The 17516-nt window shown below is 56.4% G+C and overlaps 1 protein-coding gene across 5 annotated transcripts in view; it reads right to left on the bottom strand.

The window, feature by feature from the left end:
• Positions 1 to 17516, bottom strand: part of SHANK1 (SH3 and multiple ankyrin repeat domains 1) — a 44848-nt gene that overhangs the window by 12127 nt on the left and 15205 nt on the right. For 3 of the 5 annotated variants that reach the window (XM_059382084.1, XM_059382088.1, XM_059382085.1), the window contains exons 13-22: positions 15282 to 15395; positions 15045 to 15120; positions 14556 to 14585; positions 6936 to 7018; positions 6601 to 6725; positions 5920 to 6055; positions 5559 to 5639; positions 4985 to 5008; positions 4721 to 4789; positions 4166 to 4284 (exon numbers count right to left, since the gene is read on the bottom strand). In XM_059382084.1, coding sequence (XP_059238067.1) covers positions 4166 to 4284; positions 4721 to 4789; positions 4985 to 5008; positions 5559 to 5639; positions 5920 to 6055; positions 6601 to 6725; positions 6936 to 7018; positions 14556 to 14585; positions 15045 to 15120; positions 15282 to 15395 — 857 coding nt within the window. The remainder of the gene's footprint in view (positions 1 to 4165; positions 4285 to 4720; positions 4790 to 4984; positions 5009 to 5558; positions 5640 to 5919; positions 6056 to 6600; positions 6726 to 6935; positions 7019 to 14555; positions 14586 to 15044; positions 15121 to 15281; positions 15396 to 17516) is intronic. The other 2 variants (XM_059382086.1, XM_059382087.1) reach the window with 2 other exon arrangements.

The raw sequence follows: 17516 nt of genomic DNA, 5'->3' as shown, positions 1-17516 counted from the left end.
AAATATTTGCAGAAGGAGTCCAGACTGAGGAGGGCAAGCAAGGGGATAATAGGGACGTGGGAAGGAAGATGAGGGAAGCATCTGGTAGAGGAATGGGAGTGAGGATGGGTGGGGGAGCAGAGTAATGGGGGAGGGTTCCGAATGACAGGGGAGGGGTTGAGGGGCAGGGAAGGGGTGTCTCTGAATGAAGAGAGTGCACAGTGAAGGGAGAGGCGTCAGATTGGAGCCAGAAGACATTCTAAGTGGAAGAGGAGGGATTAAATGATGGGTTAACTTGATATAAAAGGGGTCAGAGTGGCAGAGGAGATGTCAGGCTGATGGAGAAGCCATAAAAGCGTCTGAGGAGGCGTTGGACTGCCTGCCTGAGGGGCACACTGACTCAAGGTGGGACAGGCTGACCTCCGTCCAGGGAAGCGGAGCGTCCTCTCCCGCGCAGGGGGGCAGCGAATCAGAGTGCCCGGGTGCGTGTGACGTCACCGGATGCGGGCAGACTCCTCCCCAGCAAGTCAGCCAGAGGTCCGCCCTCCTCCGGTGCCACCTCGTGCACCGGTTGTGGGTCTGATGCCTCAAGGGCAGAGTGTGTGCCCTGGTGCTGTGCACAGCCTGGAGGCTGAAGATAGGCTGAGAAATGCGCTCCAGGGACACAGCCCCTGAAAGGGGTGATGGGGGAGACAGCGGAGGGGGAAACAGGCAAAGAGACAGAGATAGACAAAGAGAGAGATGGGGGTTCAGAGCAGGGGAGACAGGAGGGGAAATGAGACAGCGATGGGAAGAGGGCCCCAATAAAGCGGGAAGAGAGGCAGTCCTGAGAGGCCTTGAAGGGGTGGTGGGTGGGCAGGGCTGCTCCAGGAGGGTTAGGCATGCAAACAGGAGGGAAAGAGACAATGCGATCAAGAGAGTATGGCCAAATAATCAGAGGGAAAAATTGTGTTCAGAGAAAGGTTGAGACTGGCAGCCAGACAGAGATGGGGAGAAGGGAGGACAGTGCAAGAGTGGGGGGAAGGTAGGGTACCCCTTGGGGTCAGAGACCAGGTAACAGAGACAGTAGCTGAGGGAGACAAAGCCACACAGAGGGGAGGACAGAGGGATGGACAGCAGAATGTTAGGAGGAGACAGCCCAAGAAGCACTTTGACCTACAAAGAGGCCTCGGTGGCAATACTGAGCCCCACACTGCCTGCTTACCCCCTCTGGTCTAGTGCACAGGGCTCAAATCGAGACAGCTGAAGCAGATGGGAAAATGAGAAACAGAAAACAAGACCATAGGAAGAGAGAGAGCCACAGAGATACAGAAGCAGCAGGAAGGGGCCCCTGTGTTGACTCAGAGTGTGAGAAGTCAAGATGTCTGATGGAAAGGTGGCGACAGAGATGGGGGGTGAAGAGAGCCCCTAACACAAGAGGCGGGGCTTTGGGAAGGCCCAGGGCTAGACCCTGGAAGGGAAAAGAAAAAGGGCAAATGACCACTGGCCTCTATGGCCCAGAGGGAAGGGAGATGCCATTCAAGAACTCAGGTGACTACCTAGGAGTCTCATTTCCAGGAGGGAGGGGCACATGGGCACTAGATGTTATCATTGGCCCATGTCTGGGCTCCTCTAGGGGTGTCTTTGGAGCTCAGATGGTGAATTCCATGAGGGCTGGGATCTTATCTGTCCTATAACCATGGTTCACCCAGGAAGGGGTTGGCATGTTGGTTGCTATTTGTTGAATAAATGAAAACAAGAGTTTGCCCTATCTACTCTCAGAGACTCTGCATGTGATATGCTGTTGTAGGGTCTCTGGGGCACATGCAAGTCTCACTGGCAAGTCATTGTGGGGTCTCCAGTCTGTTTTATGGCCTAAGAGGGCTCGCCATATGTTGCGAGCCTGCTGTACTAGGAATTGACCTCATTCAATCCTCATCAGGACCAGCAAGACTGGCTTTAGCCCTATTGTACAGAGCAGGGAACTGAGGATGCAGAGAAATCAGGCAGTATGGTTCAAGTGACTCAGGGAGTCAGAGGGAGTCAGAATTTGAAGCAGGTCTGTCTGGCTTGACTGCCCATCCACTTCTGAGTCTACACTGACCTTCGGGGGAAGTGGGCACAGAACACGGTCCCCACAGCCTCTGAGATTTCGGATTCCTTGAGAAACTCAAGACAGGTGAGACGAGAGGGGCTGCTGCGTGCAGGGCACTCTGCAAAGCCCCGAGAAGGTGGCCAAGGACCCTCCGCTTTTACATCTGAAAGCAATTCTATGAGTCTGAGTACAAAATCTGCCACCTTCATTTGAGGCATTCTAAAGTAGGCAGTCTAACCCTTAGTAGGTCTATGGCTAGACTTCAAGGGGGCCATGCACTTGGACTAGAAAAAAAATTACATCTTTATTGTCATTATCTTCCAATGAAAACAGTATTTCCTCGACTAAGGATGTAGGCAGCAAACCAACCTGGCCTTATCAAGTCCTGTTCCTGTATCCCCAATAGAAATCCCAGATCGGGGGCGCCTGAGTGGCTCAGTGGGTTAAGCCTCTGCCTTCGGCTTGGGTCATGATCTCAGGGTCCTGGGATCCAGCCCCACATCTGGCTCTCTACTCAGCGGGGAACCTGCTTCCCCCCTCCACCACGCCTGCCTCTCTGCCTACTTGTGATCTTTCTCTCTGTGTCAAATAAATAAATGAAATCTTTAAAAAAAAAAAAAAAAGGAAATCCCAGATTGTCCCATATCCCTTCACAGAGGTGCAGATCTCTTGAAATTGTGTTTATATGCCTCATGACTAGTTAAGAGTTAAGATCCATCAGGAGGTCTTGCTGGCTAATGTGTTAACGAAAAAGCACTGATATTACTATCATAAATTATGTGTTTACTTTGTGTATGTTTTTAACTGAACCCTAGGCCTAACACAGGGCTCGAACGCATGACCCCGAGATCAAGAGTCACCTGCCCTACGGACTGAGCCAGCCAGGTGTCCCACGAATTTTGCTTTTTAAAAATATTTTGATAACTGGGGCACCTGGGTGGCTCAGTGGGTTAAGCCGCTGCCTTCGGCTCAGGTCATGATCTCAGGGTCCTGGGATCAAGTCCCGCATGGGGCTCTCTGCTCAGCAGGGAGCCTGCTTCCTCCTCTCTCTCTCTCTGCCTGCCTCTCTGCCTACTTGTAATCTCTCTCTGTAAAATAAATAAATAAAATCTTAAAAAAAAACCTTTAAAAAATATTTTGATAACTGTATTATCAGTGTAATTGGCTTCGTTTTCTTAAGTAATTTACTTTACAATTCTAAGCATTATTTGGAGGAGCATGCCAGCCTGCCAAGGGGGCCCAAGGTTCCTCAAAAGCCAAAGAATCCGGTTTTAGACTAAACAGCCTGTTGGCCACTGGGTGGTGGGTGTGGCCTGTGGGAAGAAAGGGTTGAGGGCAGGATCAGAGGGCATGGCTTCAGCAGAGAAATAAGGCGTGTGTGATCTCTGCAGGGGACTCTGGAAGGTGAGAGGAGGTTGCTTGGTGGCTGTTTCCCACAAAGGGGCACAGCCGAATGACAACCAGCTAGGGAAGGACCATCAGGCCCACCAGAAAAACCAGGGCCATGGATCCAGTTGCCTGACTTGCCTGGACTGAAATATTGCCTCCCTCTCTAAGCCTTGGTTTCCCCTCTGTAAATGGGCTAGCTGTGTGGATGATCCTAGAAATGAATGAGATAATCCACATAAAATGTAGTGTCCAAAATAGGATCACCACCCATTACAGGTCAGCCTCTGTCATAGGGAAAAGCAGGCAGAGTGGAGACAGCAATAATAAATAATATTTTTAAAACTCCCACTTGTTGAGCACCTATTATCACGTGCTGGGCCAATGCCAGGGATCACCAGCTGTGACATCATTCTGCCTTCCCTGAGACTCTTGAGGTGGGACGGAGATGGACAAGAGGTGAGAGCAGGGAGTGAGGAAATGAGGGACAAGACTTAGGAGGAGAATAAGGAAGAGGATGGGCAGAGAGGAAAGAAGGCTCCCAGAGTGAGGAGAGAAGAGGGAGCCCAGGAAGGGTGGTGCCCCTCCAGGGCCAACATCCAACACAAAGGGTTCAGGAAGGTTATGCAAGGAGAAAATGGTGTGGGCATCCCTCAAGCCTCCTCTCCACTCTGCTCCCATTCCCTACCCCCCCCCCCCCCCCCACACCCCATCCAGGCTGCCTACCTCAGTGGCAAAGAAGCCTTTGGGCCGGTGTTTGCCCAGCGATGCAAGGCCACCAGGTCCAGGACTCTCGCTTGCACTGATGGTCTGCTGAGCTGCCGCCAAAATTTCATCCAGTTTGTCTAAGGGGAGGTGGAAAGAGGCAGTGAAATGAAGCTTGATTTGGCCTCGGGCAGAAACAGAGCTTCCAGGAGCCCATGCGGTATGTTGTATGAACCAGGACAGAGCACCCCCGCCTCCATTCCCGTGACCGAGGGCCCTTGTGGAGACAGAATCTCCAGCTCAGAAGGCAGGGCCCAGCGGTGGGAAGGGGTCAGGGCTGCAAATTGGCACATGAGGGAAGGTGGAGGGGAGGCAGAAGTGTCAGGGGAGAGGCTGAGTACAGAGGTGGGAGCTTGCACTTGATGGCTGGGGCAAGGCTGGGGTAGGAGATGATCAGGTCTGAGGTGGCGAAAGGGTGTGCAGGCAGGAAGAGGGCTGGAAGGGCTGAGCGCAGGGGCAGGGGGCGTGGCGCCAGGGGTCCTGGGGAGCCCGGGGAACAGGGCTGGGCCATCTTACTGAGTGCCATCTGATACACTGTCCGCTTTTTCTCCATGCTGGGCACCGGCGCCGGCTGCTGCTCGTACTCTGTGGGCAAAGGATGCGGATGAAGTCCAGGGGCGCCCCCGGCGGCGGGGCGGAGCGGGCTCGGCCAGTAGGCGTGGCCAGCGGGCGTGCGCAAGCGCGAATGGGGCAGTGAAGGGCCCGGGTCAGGGAGAGGGGCAAGTCCGCCGGCGGGATGGGGACGGGGGGGGCCCCCCCGCCAGTCCTGTGCCCACTCACCACTCTTCTTCTTCCAGGGGGAGACTAGCCCGGGGGAGAGGCAGTAGAGGAGCCAAGAGTTAGGACTTCAGGGGGAGGTGAGGGGTCCCCTCTTTGGAACACCCTCCTCCCTCAGGGTAGGGGCGGTCAGCGGCCTGATCTGCCCCCTGTCAGGGGAAACGGGACCCCCCAGGTCCACTCGGCCCTGTCTGGGGGAGGGGCTGGCCTTCCTTTCTGTTAGTGGGGGGTGGGGAAGCTGGTAGAGGAAGAGATAGAGAATTGGGGGTGGGGTGAGTTGGGGCAGATGGAGAAAACCGGAAAGGAAACAGGGACCCGTAAGAGGGATGTGCAGACCCAGAGAGAGACTCGACAGAGAAACAGATGTAAGAGGACAAAGGAAAGTTGACTCTCAGACGCCCCTTCCCAACGACACACACGCAGGCCAGAGAGAGTCTGACCCATGGACTAGGGACAGGATGAGGACAGGACCCCTGGTCACTAACAACACTAACAAACTCAAGGTCTGGTTCAGCCCTCCTCTGCCCCCCTACCAGCCCTCCCCAGCGCCTGTGCCCCAGCAGCCCCACAGGCTCACCCATCTCCTCCAGCTCTGAGGTCATAGACTTTGAACGCAGAGAAATGGCTGGAGGCGGGAGCCGCTTCGCCTGCTGGGGTGCTGAAAAGATGATGGTGGGGGTCAGGCATCAGTATCCCGAAAGAAGGCCCACGAACCCCGCCCACCAACACTGCAGTGCTCCCAGATACCAGAGAATAACTGCCACCAGCATGCTGACTCCTCCCCTCCTCAGTTTCTCCCCCAGAAGGGTCATGAACAAGCAGTCTTGGGGAAGGAAAGGCCAGTGGTGGGGACCATTAGGCCATTAGGACCTCTGAGTATCTGAGCCTGGTGGCAGTGGGGTGCCCAGGTCTGGCCACACAAATGAGTGGAGAAGCACCTTTCTTATGGACAGCCTCATCCATGTCCGGGTGCCTGGTGACCATCACCACCTTGACCATCAGCGTGTTGCCCCCTTGTCGGATCATGTTCACCACCTGCCGGTGGCCAACCTTCACCACATTCTGCCCGTTCACCTGTGGCACAGATACCCCCACACCACACAGAATAGGTGAGGGGAGGGATGCTTTTAGCTTCAGAGTCGCCAACACAGTGGCCTCCAGCCTTGCCCTGTGTATATCACTCTTGGCCTCCCCATCACCCCTTCTCTTTGCAAGGCCCTACTTCTCCTTTGGTAACTTTCCTGGCCCCAGGGCCGGGGAAGGGGCTGGGCTTACCCTATTCTCCCCTCTCCCCCCACACCTCCTCCGTGCCCCTGCATTGTGTGTGTGTGTGTGTGTGTGTGTGTGTGTGTGCTGGGGAACAGCTCTATTTTCTTCTGATGGTTCAGAGAAGCCTTTTGGAAGGAATCACTAAAGAAAGCAGAGGCTGGCTAGGGGGTGGCCTGGGGGGCTGGGAGGTCTAATGCTGAAAGAGCGTCTGGATTTGGGCAGATTTGTTGTGGATTAGGAGGAGCCTAGGGTTTCTGTCACCAGGGTCCCAGGAAGAGAGCAGTATCTGTGGAAGGGGCGCTGGAGGTCAGCCCTCGGGAAGGCCCCTGGGGCTGGGGGTCAGGACTCACCTCGATGAGGAAGTCTCCCATCCGCAGTCCAGCTCGCCATGCCACACCCCCCTCATCCACAGACTCCAGATACTGCAGCGCCGGGAAGGCCGGGGTGGGGGTGAACTCCTCGATGGGGGTCTGCGCTGCAGATGGGAGGAGCCGGCGGGGTCGGAGGGGAGGGGGTGGAGAGGCCGAGCAGGGGATGGGGCTCAGACCCAAGTCACAGAGGCCTCACCGTAGCTGAGGGACCAGCACCCTGGGGGTGGGGTGGTGGGTGGGCTGGGGTCCCTTCCCCTGTCCATCCCCCTGGGTCAGAGAGCCCTTCTCCCGTCTCCTCCCCGGCCGGCACTCACCCTTGGCCCCCCGGAGCACGAACCCAAACCCCTCACTGTCCTTCTTCTGCAGCAAGACTGTCTTCTCCTTAATGATGTAATCGCTGGCAAGGGGGTGGGGTGGGGGTGGGGAGGTGGAGAAGGGATTATGAGACACGGGAGTCTGAGCTCCACCAGCAACCCAGTGACCTGAGCCCCCTGCTCCAGAGCCATTCATCCCACCTCCTATGATCTTCCTCACCCATTCCATGTGTGTTTGCTCACAGCAGCCCTTACAGGCCTCCCCCTCAGAGCCCAGAGTGCTTGCTCTCCCACTCAATCTTCCCTCATTCATTCATCTGTGCATCCATCCACCCATCCATTCAGCAAGCAGTTTCCAAGCCCACTGTGTGCGGGCGCAGCGCAAGGGATGGAAGATAAATTGCCAGATTACTGGACAGCCTGGCTGGAGCCCCCCCCCCCCCCCCCCCCCCCCCGCCCCCCCCCCCCCCCCCCCCCCGCCACTTCCTTATCTGTGACCTTGAGCCCGCGGCTTTAACTTCGTGGGCCTCAATTTCATCTATAATGTGAGACAATAACAAGCCCCACCAGACGGGGTCGCTGTGGGAGTTCAGTATGCACGGTATTGAGCACCGTGCGCGGCACAAGCATGTACTCGGTAGGATTCCTTTAATGTCTTGGGTCAAGTTACCAAGTCAACAGGACATGGGTACTTTGATGATAGCCCTCCCAACTCCTTGACCACGTATCTACTACAGTAACAGCCCCCCAGGTACCCAAGCCGATTGTAGCCTCACTTACTCAGCAGTGTGCAAGATGGTGGCCACTCAATTCATGTGATTATCTATACGCAAATTAATTAAAATTAAATTGAGAAGTTCAGTTTCTCAGTCTCACTAGCCACGTTTCAAAGTGCCCCGTAGCCATGTGTGGCTAGTGGTTATCAGGGCGGACAGTGCAGTTACAGAACATTTCCATCACTGCAGAAAGTTCTAGTGAGCCCCAGAGACTTTTCTATTCCCTGGTATACCCCCAGTGTATCTCCCGCCTGCAGTGGATAGGTTCTAGTAAAAATGCAAACTATCCACGAATATGCAGACAGTCGCCACCATCAGGCCACCAAAGCCTGTCGCACATTTAGGTGATGTTCACATACCCAAGAAAGTTCAATTAAACTCAAATTTTTTCCACGAATCTCAACACCTGCCCGGGGTTGCTCAGGTAACAGCTTCAAATCTTTGACATCACCACAATGTACCCCAAGATTATATATCCATTCCATTCCAGGAAGCCCAGTATACAACAGGACTACCCATCCACCTTGACTCCAATCCCACTACCCTTGGGAGCCCCAAGAATACCCTCCATCCACTAGAATGCACACCCTACTGCACCCCGAGCTTCCTGTGGTCACGTCTGAGACCCGTCCAGCACACATGCAGACCCGTTAGCAGATCCCAATAATATCCACCAGCCCCAACACACTCCAATAATAGTCAAGCGTGCTCCCCACCCACTTCAGTTACCTACCCCCACAGATTAGGCAAAACAACCCTTCACGATTACTCCAGTAGATTTCAGTAACACCCCCACACATCCCAGTATGCTCCAATAATAACTCCCCCTCACTTGGATCTCAGTGTATTCCCATAACACGCCCCCTGAACACATCCCAGCACACGCCAATAATACCCACTGTGCTCCTACTGTATTTCAGTACCGTTCCCCTGATACGCAAGCACCCCTGTGTACTCCCGTGACCCCCCACGACTTCCACTGTCACTGTCACATCCATATGTTTGCACCACAGAGACAGCGTTCTGCACATGCACGTGTATGGCAGCCCTGCCCCCGTCCCTCCTCCCCCCCTCTTATCGTAACTGAGTGTGCTCAACAGCACATGTGTATACGGGGGCAGACCTAGCAACCGCTCTCTCTCCAGGTTCACCATGGTCCAGTCAACATGCCACACTATACCCACCATGTCTTCTAGATCTTATATTCAAGCCAGAGAGAGGCCACCTTTGTAGCTGGGTGGTAGGGGTATAGGAAGAGAGGAGGGAAGGAGTTCAAAGAGGTAAAGGAAGGGAGAGGAAAGGAGGAGGAAGAGGGCAAGGACAAGGTCAACAGAAATTGGTTCAGAGCTGCCTGCTCCTGACCATGCACTCTGCGACACCCACCTTTGTCCCAGCCTGACCACTTCCACTGAACTCTTACGCCCTTGTGCTTGCTTCGGCATCACATATACTGAACCCTTATGCCCTTGCTACCCTCATACCCCCTCCAGACCTCTAGGTTCCCAACAGGCAGAGTGGCCTTGGGACTTTGTTCATCCCTCATTTGCAACTGTTTCTTTTTCTTCTGTTCATGCCACAAACCCCTCTGTTTCCCACACCTTTCCCCTACCCCTGGAATCTCTCTTTTACCCCACATTATCTTCACACTCCAGACACAAGCCTTCCCCAAATAGACCATCCCCCCATATAATTCAACAGAACTCCCATGTCCATTGCACGCCAGGAAGAAGCCCTTGCTTTGTGTAAGGCGATATTTGAAACCCTCCACTTGGAAGTAACTCGGTTGTCTCTCCTAGCCAGCCTCTGACATAGTTGTAGTACTATTTCCACTTTATAGGTGAGGAAACAGAAGCACAGAAAGGTTAGGCAACTTGCCTAAGGTCACACAGCACGTAATCTTGGAAACACAGAAGAAATACTTGGATGGCTGCAGTTATAACAGTGTTCTCTCCACTGCACCCAAATACTTCAAGTGCATATATATCTGCCCCGAATTGGCCAGAAGCACCCACCCCTCGGTGCCTGAAATTATCCCAGGTTACGCCCTCAGCACAATGAGTGAAATTTACTGACCCATTGCTGAATGCCAGACGCCACTACACGCATTTAACATTTATCTATTCACACATTCTCACAACACTCCTGCGAGGGGTAACCGAGGCACAGAGAAGTAACATGCTCGAGATCACAGCAGCTAAAAAAGGGTCAAAGCCAAAGACTGAATTCCTCACAGGCAACCCATATGCTCCAATGCTCCAATAACGTCCAAACACCCTTGATCATCACAACACTACCTCTGTTCCTCCCTCTCAAGCATCCCCATCCCATACAGGCTCCTTTCTCTCTGCACTCCTATGACTTTCTTGCTCAATCCCTGGCCATGGGATGCTTCCCTTATCCCCCTCATCCCACCACATTTTCCTCCATCCCACCACATTTGCCCCAACAGTTTCCCTAAACTCTGTGCTCCCTATCCTCTGCTCTTGTGTGTGCCCCTTTACGTCTCTGCACCTTGCTCCCTACTCCTGCCATCTGAAAGCTCCATGTTGGCCCAACCCACCCTCATTAGCTTTCACTTCCCCTAACCCTCCTCACACCCCCACTGGGCCATCCCTCTACCTCCTATTTCGCCTCTGCATGCAGCCCATCCCTTTCCCCAAAGTGTCCTCCATGGACCTCTGTGACCTCTCACCCTTCTCATGCCCCCCTCACCCTTCCCTTCGCCTCACCCCTCCTACATCCTCTCCCTCCTCTGCATGCAACCCCACTGTGTGCTCTACAGCACCCTAGGTTCCTTTCATACTCCCCAGTCCCCCGCATTCTGCTCCATGGAAGCTGCTTTCTACTTCTGCATCCTCAACTCACTTCCTCACACACCCTTCCGCCTCCTGGTACTTGCAGCTGCATTTCATTTACATTCCCTGCATCCTCTCTGTGTTCTCCCTGTGCTGCCTGAATCCCCACCCCCAAATCCTCCTCGCGGTTCCTGCATTCCCTCCTCACCCCATTTCTCCAAACACCCCACGCACCCTCTATGCTCCAGCAGCCCCCCGTTTCCCCCAAGTCGGTGTCCTCCGCTTTCCCCTGTTCCATTCTCATCGGCCTCCCTCCTCCTGAGACCCTCTAACCCCACCCCTGCCCCAGCATTCACTACCCACTCCATACCCCATTCAGGCTGGCATTGCTGACGACCTACCCTGCAGGAGCACACACAATGCTCTCCCCTAGGCCATGCCTTGGCGACCCCAGAGCGGCCTCCGGAGCTCAGCGGCCAGCTCTTGTTCCCCAGATCCCACACGCGGAGACTGCAGCAGCGTCCACTCCCCCCCACCCCCACCCCAGAGGTGCCTCTTACACACCCGAGATCCCACAGCCCAGAGCTGGCTGCTGTAAAAGGTACCCCCTCCAGTACTCAGCCCCTCCTCATGTACCCATCTCCATGGGTCTCTCCACGACCTGCACAGAGGCCCCCTCACTGGGAAGCCAGCCCCCTCCCATGCTGAGAAGTGGCACACACAGGCAGAAGCAGTTCCCCGGCAGAAGCGCAGCCAGAGCTCAGCACACATGCCCCACACCGGCACGGACCCCCTGGAGGCACGGAGAGGGGCACATGGGGACAGAGACACGCAGAGGGGGGGGGGGGGGGGGGGAGGGGACAGGCCTGGCATGAGAGGATAGGTAATGGGAAACACAGCCGCAGTCCCTGGGACAGACCCACTCTATCTCACACACACACACACACACACACACACACACTCCTCAGACAGCCTCTCTGTGGCTCCAAGTCACACACAGAGAGAGACACCACCAAACAGGGACACACAGATGGACACAGTTGGGGGAGGGGGGCTGGGAGCCCACCATCTCTCCATCTCTGTCAGTCTCTCTCTCTCTCTCACACACACACACACACACACACACACACACACGCGCGCGCGCGTGCGCGCACGGCTGCAGGCAGTCACACACGCACATCGACACAGCCACACTGACACATGCACAGTCGCACAGTGACACGCAGCGGAAAAAGAGGAGGGGAGGGGAGGCCGGGGGTGGGATGTGTGTGATGGGGGATGACTGTGAATGGGAGAGAGGGGTATGAATGAGGGGACTTGCCAACTCTGTAAAGGGGTGTGGGGAGATGAGGATCAGTGGAACAGGGTGCCTGAGGGGGAGCCACGGTGGCTCCCCACAGGGAGGGCTCCACAGAGTGGGGGCGGCGAAGGCGGCAGAAAGGGGTAGTGGGTTCCAAACGCCGGAGTGGGATCCGTTTGGAGGGTCTGACTGGGGGCAAGGTTTCGGAGGAAGACATGAGGGGGGTCTGAAAGGGCCTAGGAAGGGGGCTGAGGAGTGTATGTGCTGAGGGGGGCTCGGGGAGAGAGGCCCACGGACGGGGATGAGAGAAGGGTTGAGAAGAGGGGTCCTAAAGGGCTTATCACAGAGGGAAGGTGAGGGGAGAGCGAGTGGGGGGGGCGGCTTGAGGGGGGAGGAGTCCCAAGGCTGGGGGATTAGCGGCGAGGGGAGGGTCGTCACAGCGGGCCGGGGCCTCCCAGCCTGCCGCGGAGAAAAGGGGCGGCGCGCTCCGTTACCTGTAGATGTACCAGACGCTGCGCCGCCGGGGCCCCAGGGCCGGCCAGCTGGAGGAGAGCGCGGGGGGCGGCTGCGGCAGGGAGCCCCCACCAGGGCCGCCTCCGAGACCCCCGCCACCGCCGACCGCAGACAAAGCCATCGCCGCCGCGGCCCCGGCCCAGGTCCCGGTGCCGGCCGCCCCCGCCGCCGCCGCCGCCGCCGCGTCCCCGTCCCCGTCCCCGCTCGGCCGAACCCCCGTGTCCGGGCCCCCAGGCCCCGCCTCATGCTGACCCGCGCCGGGAGGGGGGAGGGGGAGGGGGCGCGCACCCTCCCGCGGGAGGGAGGGCAGGGCCGGGGGCTCACATGCCGAGGGGCGCGGGGGCGCGGGGCGCGGGGTCGGGCCGCGGCGGGAGCGAGAGGACCGCGGACGGCGCCGGCTTCAGCACCGCGGACAGCTCCGGAGGCGGGCGGCGGGCGCGAGGCTTTAACCCCTTGGCGTCCTGCGCCGTGTGGCGGAGGGGGCCGGGCAGTGGGGGAGGGGACCGGGAGGGGAACGCGGGAGCCCCCTTGGCGGGAGAAGGGGGAGGGGCGAGTCGCGGGGGGGGAGGAGAAGGGGGAGGCACTTCCGGTCTGGGCCCCCCCCTTAACCCCCTCCCCCTCCTGAGCCCTCCCGCGCAGGTGCAGAGCGAGGGAGAGCGGAGAGAGACGCACAACACCACACAAGATGCCTCGCGACCGCGTGCGGGGACGCGCGAACCGAGCCCCACTTCCCAGGCAGGGATACCACGGTGAGAGAGGCCTCAGGAGGGGACGCACAGCCCCCCCATCGCAGATCGACACATAATGCACCCTGACACAGTCTGGAAGGGCCAGGAAGGGAAGGCTAGAAACATTGAGACTGGGCTCCAGAACAGTGAGAGACACCCCTCCCCCCAGGCCCAAAGAAGCCGAGAGGAGGGGCAGACACACACCGCAGCTCACTCCAGAGAGGAGAGAGCATAGACCCCCCAGGGGAAGGAGAGGGGGTGGCAACAGGCCAGAACCTCACAGCTCCAGCAGGCCCACAGACCAGGCCCCCTCAAGGAGAGCAGGGCGGGAGGCCAGAGGTGAAAAGGCTCAGACGCACCACACAGAGCAGCACATGCCAGCAGGCACAAGGAGGGAAGGAGAAGGGGGAGGGAATAAAGTTGATGGAGCTAGGGGAGGAGAAGGAAGAAGCTGAGGGCAAGAAGGACCACCCCAATCCAGCTGGTGAGGCAAGTGATTCCCAGACTAAGGCCAAGGAGAGACCCAGAGAGACACTGTCAGAGACAAGAAGCAGAGGCTCATAGGGATATTTGGGGTGGGGGGGACCTTGATACTCACCCGGTGCCCAGAGCCAGAGACGTGCCAGGTGAACGCGCACAATGGTCAAGCGCCTCAGACACTCCGGGGGCAGGGTGGCACCCCAGCCCCACCCTCTCTCCCCATCTTGTTATTTCTCTCTCCCCAACCCCCTCACCCATCCCCACTGGCCAGAACACAGACACATAGGTTTGGACACATTTAATGGAAGGATGCTACAAACAAGGAGACCCTTCCCTGGATGGGGGGAACAGTGGGGGAGGGTGTCATCTTTCAAATACCAGTTATGACCATCCCTCCCCCACAGTCTTGCCCTTCTGGAGGCCCATGCCCTGGAATCCTTCCCTCTTCTGCCCTCCCCTCCCCCAGTGCCCCAGGTCCTGAATTCCAGATCAATTGGACAGATGCAAATGCATGCACATGATTTTCTGGGCTGACACGCAGGGACAGTGGCATGCACAGAAAGAGACAGACGTGTGCAGAAACCCACCTGTCCGTACAAGGTAAGCAGACACACTGACATCCCTGGAAACACTTGCCCTCATTCTCAGACACACAGATTCAAGGAAACACAAATGTGCAGTGCCAACCGCACGATTAGCCTCAATCGCACGCCCATAAATGACAGCCAAAAATGCACCCATCTACACAGAGTAGGACAGACCCTCTCGCTGTCATGGGCATCTCCAGGCACAAGGCTACAGGTCTAGGAGCCTCTTGTCACCCATGCATACAGACACGTGTCATGCTCACCTACAGAGACACGGGGGCAAGGACATACTCAGAGAATCCATACAAGGACACTTGCCAGTGTAAGATGTTCACGCACAGGGAAACCAGCTCTGGTCGTGCACACACAAGTCCACATATCCCCAGGCACCCCTTTCTTCCCATTCCTGACCCCATGCCCTCCCTTCCCCTCCCCTCTCACCTCCCTGGGCCAATCCCATCCATCAAGCTTCTGAAGCAAGTCAGCCAGCAGCCAGGGAGGGGAAAGGTGTCAGTGTGCCCGTCTCTCCACCCCCACCCCTCCTGGCCCAGCTCTGCCTGCCCCTCTCCCCAAACCCGTGCGAGGCATGGGATGCATACACTTCTGCTGCACATGACCGCACAGAGATGAGGCACACGAAGGAGAAAGGCCTCCAGCCAGCCACACACACGAGCTCCCCAGCCCCAGACAGCTCCATACTTATCTGTCCACCCCATTGGTCTTAGGCTACCCCAAAACTGGTCAGTCTCAGTGGCTGCCAAGGATGGTTTGGGACTGGGCTTGTGGTCTGAAGCTAATTCTGCCTTCCCCCACCTCTGGATTAAACTTTAGAGGGAGCAGAAAGGAGGCTTGGAGGTGGTAGACATATTTAAAGGTGGAATATGAAGGGAGGTTGGGGTAAGGGGCACCCAGGGGTGTATGGACATTTACCTTGGGGCATCAAAGCTGTCGTAGGAGCCCACAGTATAATGCCGGAAGAGTCTCTTTGCCTTGTCACTGCGGCTTTCTGCAGGAGGACAAAGGACGACCTTAGACCCTCACTCTGGAAACCATGGGCCCACTCCCGGGGGTCCTGGCCCATGTCGTCCCCTCTACTCATCCCCCAGCGTCCCACCCCTGTCAGGAGAACCCCAGGATGATCAGGGACAACTGGAGAGTCCTCATTACCTTGTTTTCCTTCCTGGGAGCGGTTCGCCACCTCTTCTAGGCAGTCCGAGGGAAACCAGCCAACACGACCTTTGACCTGGCCTTCCCAGAAGCCTCCTTCCCCGATGCTAAGCACTGGGTGGGGAGCAGGGACATAGAAACACTTCTGTGTTTCTGTGTCGCCTCCCCAACTCCAACATACTTGATGCACAGCCTTGCTACAATTCCCCAGCACCTAGCATAGGGCCTGGCCCAAGGGCATCCTTAATAAATGTCCAAGGAAGGGATGAGGGGTTGGCTGGAGAACCAAATCCTATCATTCCTGCATTCTTGCTTTCCGAATCCAATGGGGACATCAGAGGCACTGGGAGAAAGGGCTGTGTCTGGTGACATGGTCCTCGCAGTTTAAGTCCCCCCCAGGACTGACCCTCACCTCCCTTGGTAAGCAACCAGGCACAACTTGACTGTTCTATAATTTCCCGATGACCTCTTAGACTCCCTAAGCCCTTCTGCAGTTCCGCCACAGCCCCCATTCCCTCCCACTCCCTCCTGGCCACTCAAATTTCTGTCCTTTGCTCCCAGCCCCTGCCCTCTGCCTCCTTTCGTTTCCCCTGGCTCTAGACGGGAAGAGATTAGAATCACCTCTTTCTTCCTCTCCACCCCTTGTCCCTGGAGGCCATTTCCTGCTGGCCCCATCTCTTAGCCACACATAGCACACATTTGCTGACTGGCTGTGCTGTGTGTGTGCTGACCGCTCAAGGACAAAGACGGACATCGGGAACTGCTAATGTCCAGTTCTCACCAGTAACCAGAACCCTAAAAAGGGACACTTTCGTTAAACCCCTTTTACCCACAGGGAAACTGAGGCTCAGAGGGCCGAGGTCATTTGCTCAGAATATACAGCTTATCGTCCACAGAGTCTGGATTTGAACACCTCTCTGCGTCTCCATGGTGAATGCTTGGAGTCACAGTGTTTTGTGACCTCTCTGTTCAAGCGCTGTGTTGCTGCTGCTTCTAATACCGACGATCAAAGCAACAGTAACAAGGGCACGGTCTTCCATTTCTTCATTTCTCCTGGCCAGCCCTTCGCATACTTCCCTCACATCTACAGGGGTAGGTGACAACTGGTTTCCCATTTTATAGACGAAGAAGCTACAGCTAAACAGAAAAGTCCCTGGTCCCAGAGACGACTCAAGCCACACTAGGATTTGAATTGGGGCCCCCTGGTGGCTTTCTATACTTCAACTGCCACCCTTGGGAGGATCTGAGGAGACCAGATTGAGGAGATGCTCAAGGTCAGGGAAAAGGAGCAAATGAGGGAGTAAAGAGGGCTCTGGGCTAGCCCTCCAGTGACCGGCTGGGTGGTCACGGAATCAATCATCCGTTCACCAAATGAGTATTTATTTAGTGTCGGTCATGAGTCAAGCACCAGGCTAGACACTGGGTAGAGTGCTCTTGGACACAACCAATGTGGTTCTTAACCTCGCGGTGCTTCCACGCAGGCACCGTGGGAGGAGTAACTCTGTAGGTGAGCGCACGAATGAAAGTTAAGGTCAGCCCTTCAGGGGAGAAGGACCAGGTGTCCAAAGAAAGGCCAGATGGGGGTCTATAAATCGGATGGCAAAGAGGTACCAGGACGGTGTCCCGGACAACATGACATATAGACTGAGACTGGAAGGATCCTAGGAGCTGAAGAGGCAGAGAGGGAGGAAACGTTCTGGGAGAAGGAACAGCATGGGAGAAAGAGATTCCTGGCGCCTTGTGAGGGAAGGAGAGAGTGCCATGGGATGAGGTTGGTGGGTGGGCAGGGGAGGGGCTGGCAGCCAGGCACAGGCACTGGGATTTGGCCTGAGAGCACAGGGAGCCTGCAGCCTCATTGGGATGGGGCAAACCTCAAGGGCATGGTGGATGGAGGCACGCTTTGAAGCAATGACATGTCCTACTGTAAGGGAAGGACATCCAAACCGGGCAGTGTACAGAAGTACTGGGCTTGAATTTCAGAAAGAAACTTGGAAGATACTGCACATGGGAGGTCCCACCCTCGGACCTTAGCTTCCCCTTCTTTCAAAACTCAGTCTCAAAGCACAGACCACACCCTCCAAGTGGCATGCATCTGTGCATGCATACCCGCTTCCCAGGCACCCTGCCTCTAGAGGCACTGCCCCTGGCCTCCAGTTTGCTCCTCTGTCTGGCCATTCATTCATTCATTCATTCAGCAGATGTGCACTGAGGCTTCCTGGGTCCTGGGTCCTGACA

The sequence above is a fragment of the Mustela nigripes genome, chromosome 17 (assembly GCF_022355385.1).
Source record: "Mustela nigripes isolate SB6536 chromosome 17, MUSNIG.SB6536, whole genome shotgun sequence".
In the NCBI taxonomy this organism is placed as follows: Eukaryota; Metazoa; Chordata; class Mammalia; order Carnivora; family Mustelidae; genus Mustela; species Mustela nigripes.
The sequence above is the reverse complement of the archived record's forward strand: the minus strand, read 5'-3'. Positions and strand labels throughout refer to the sequence as shown.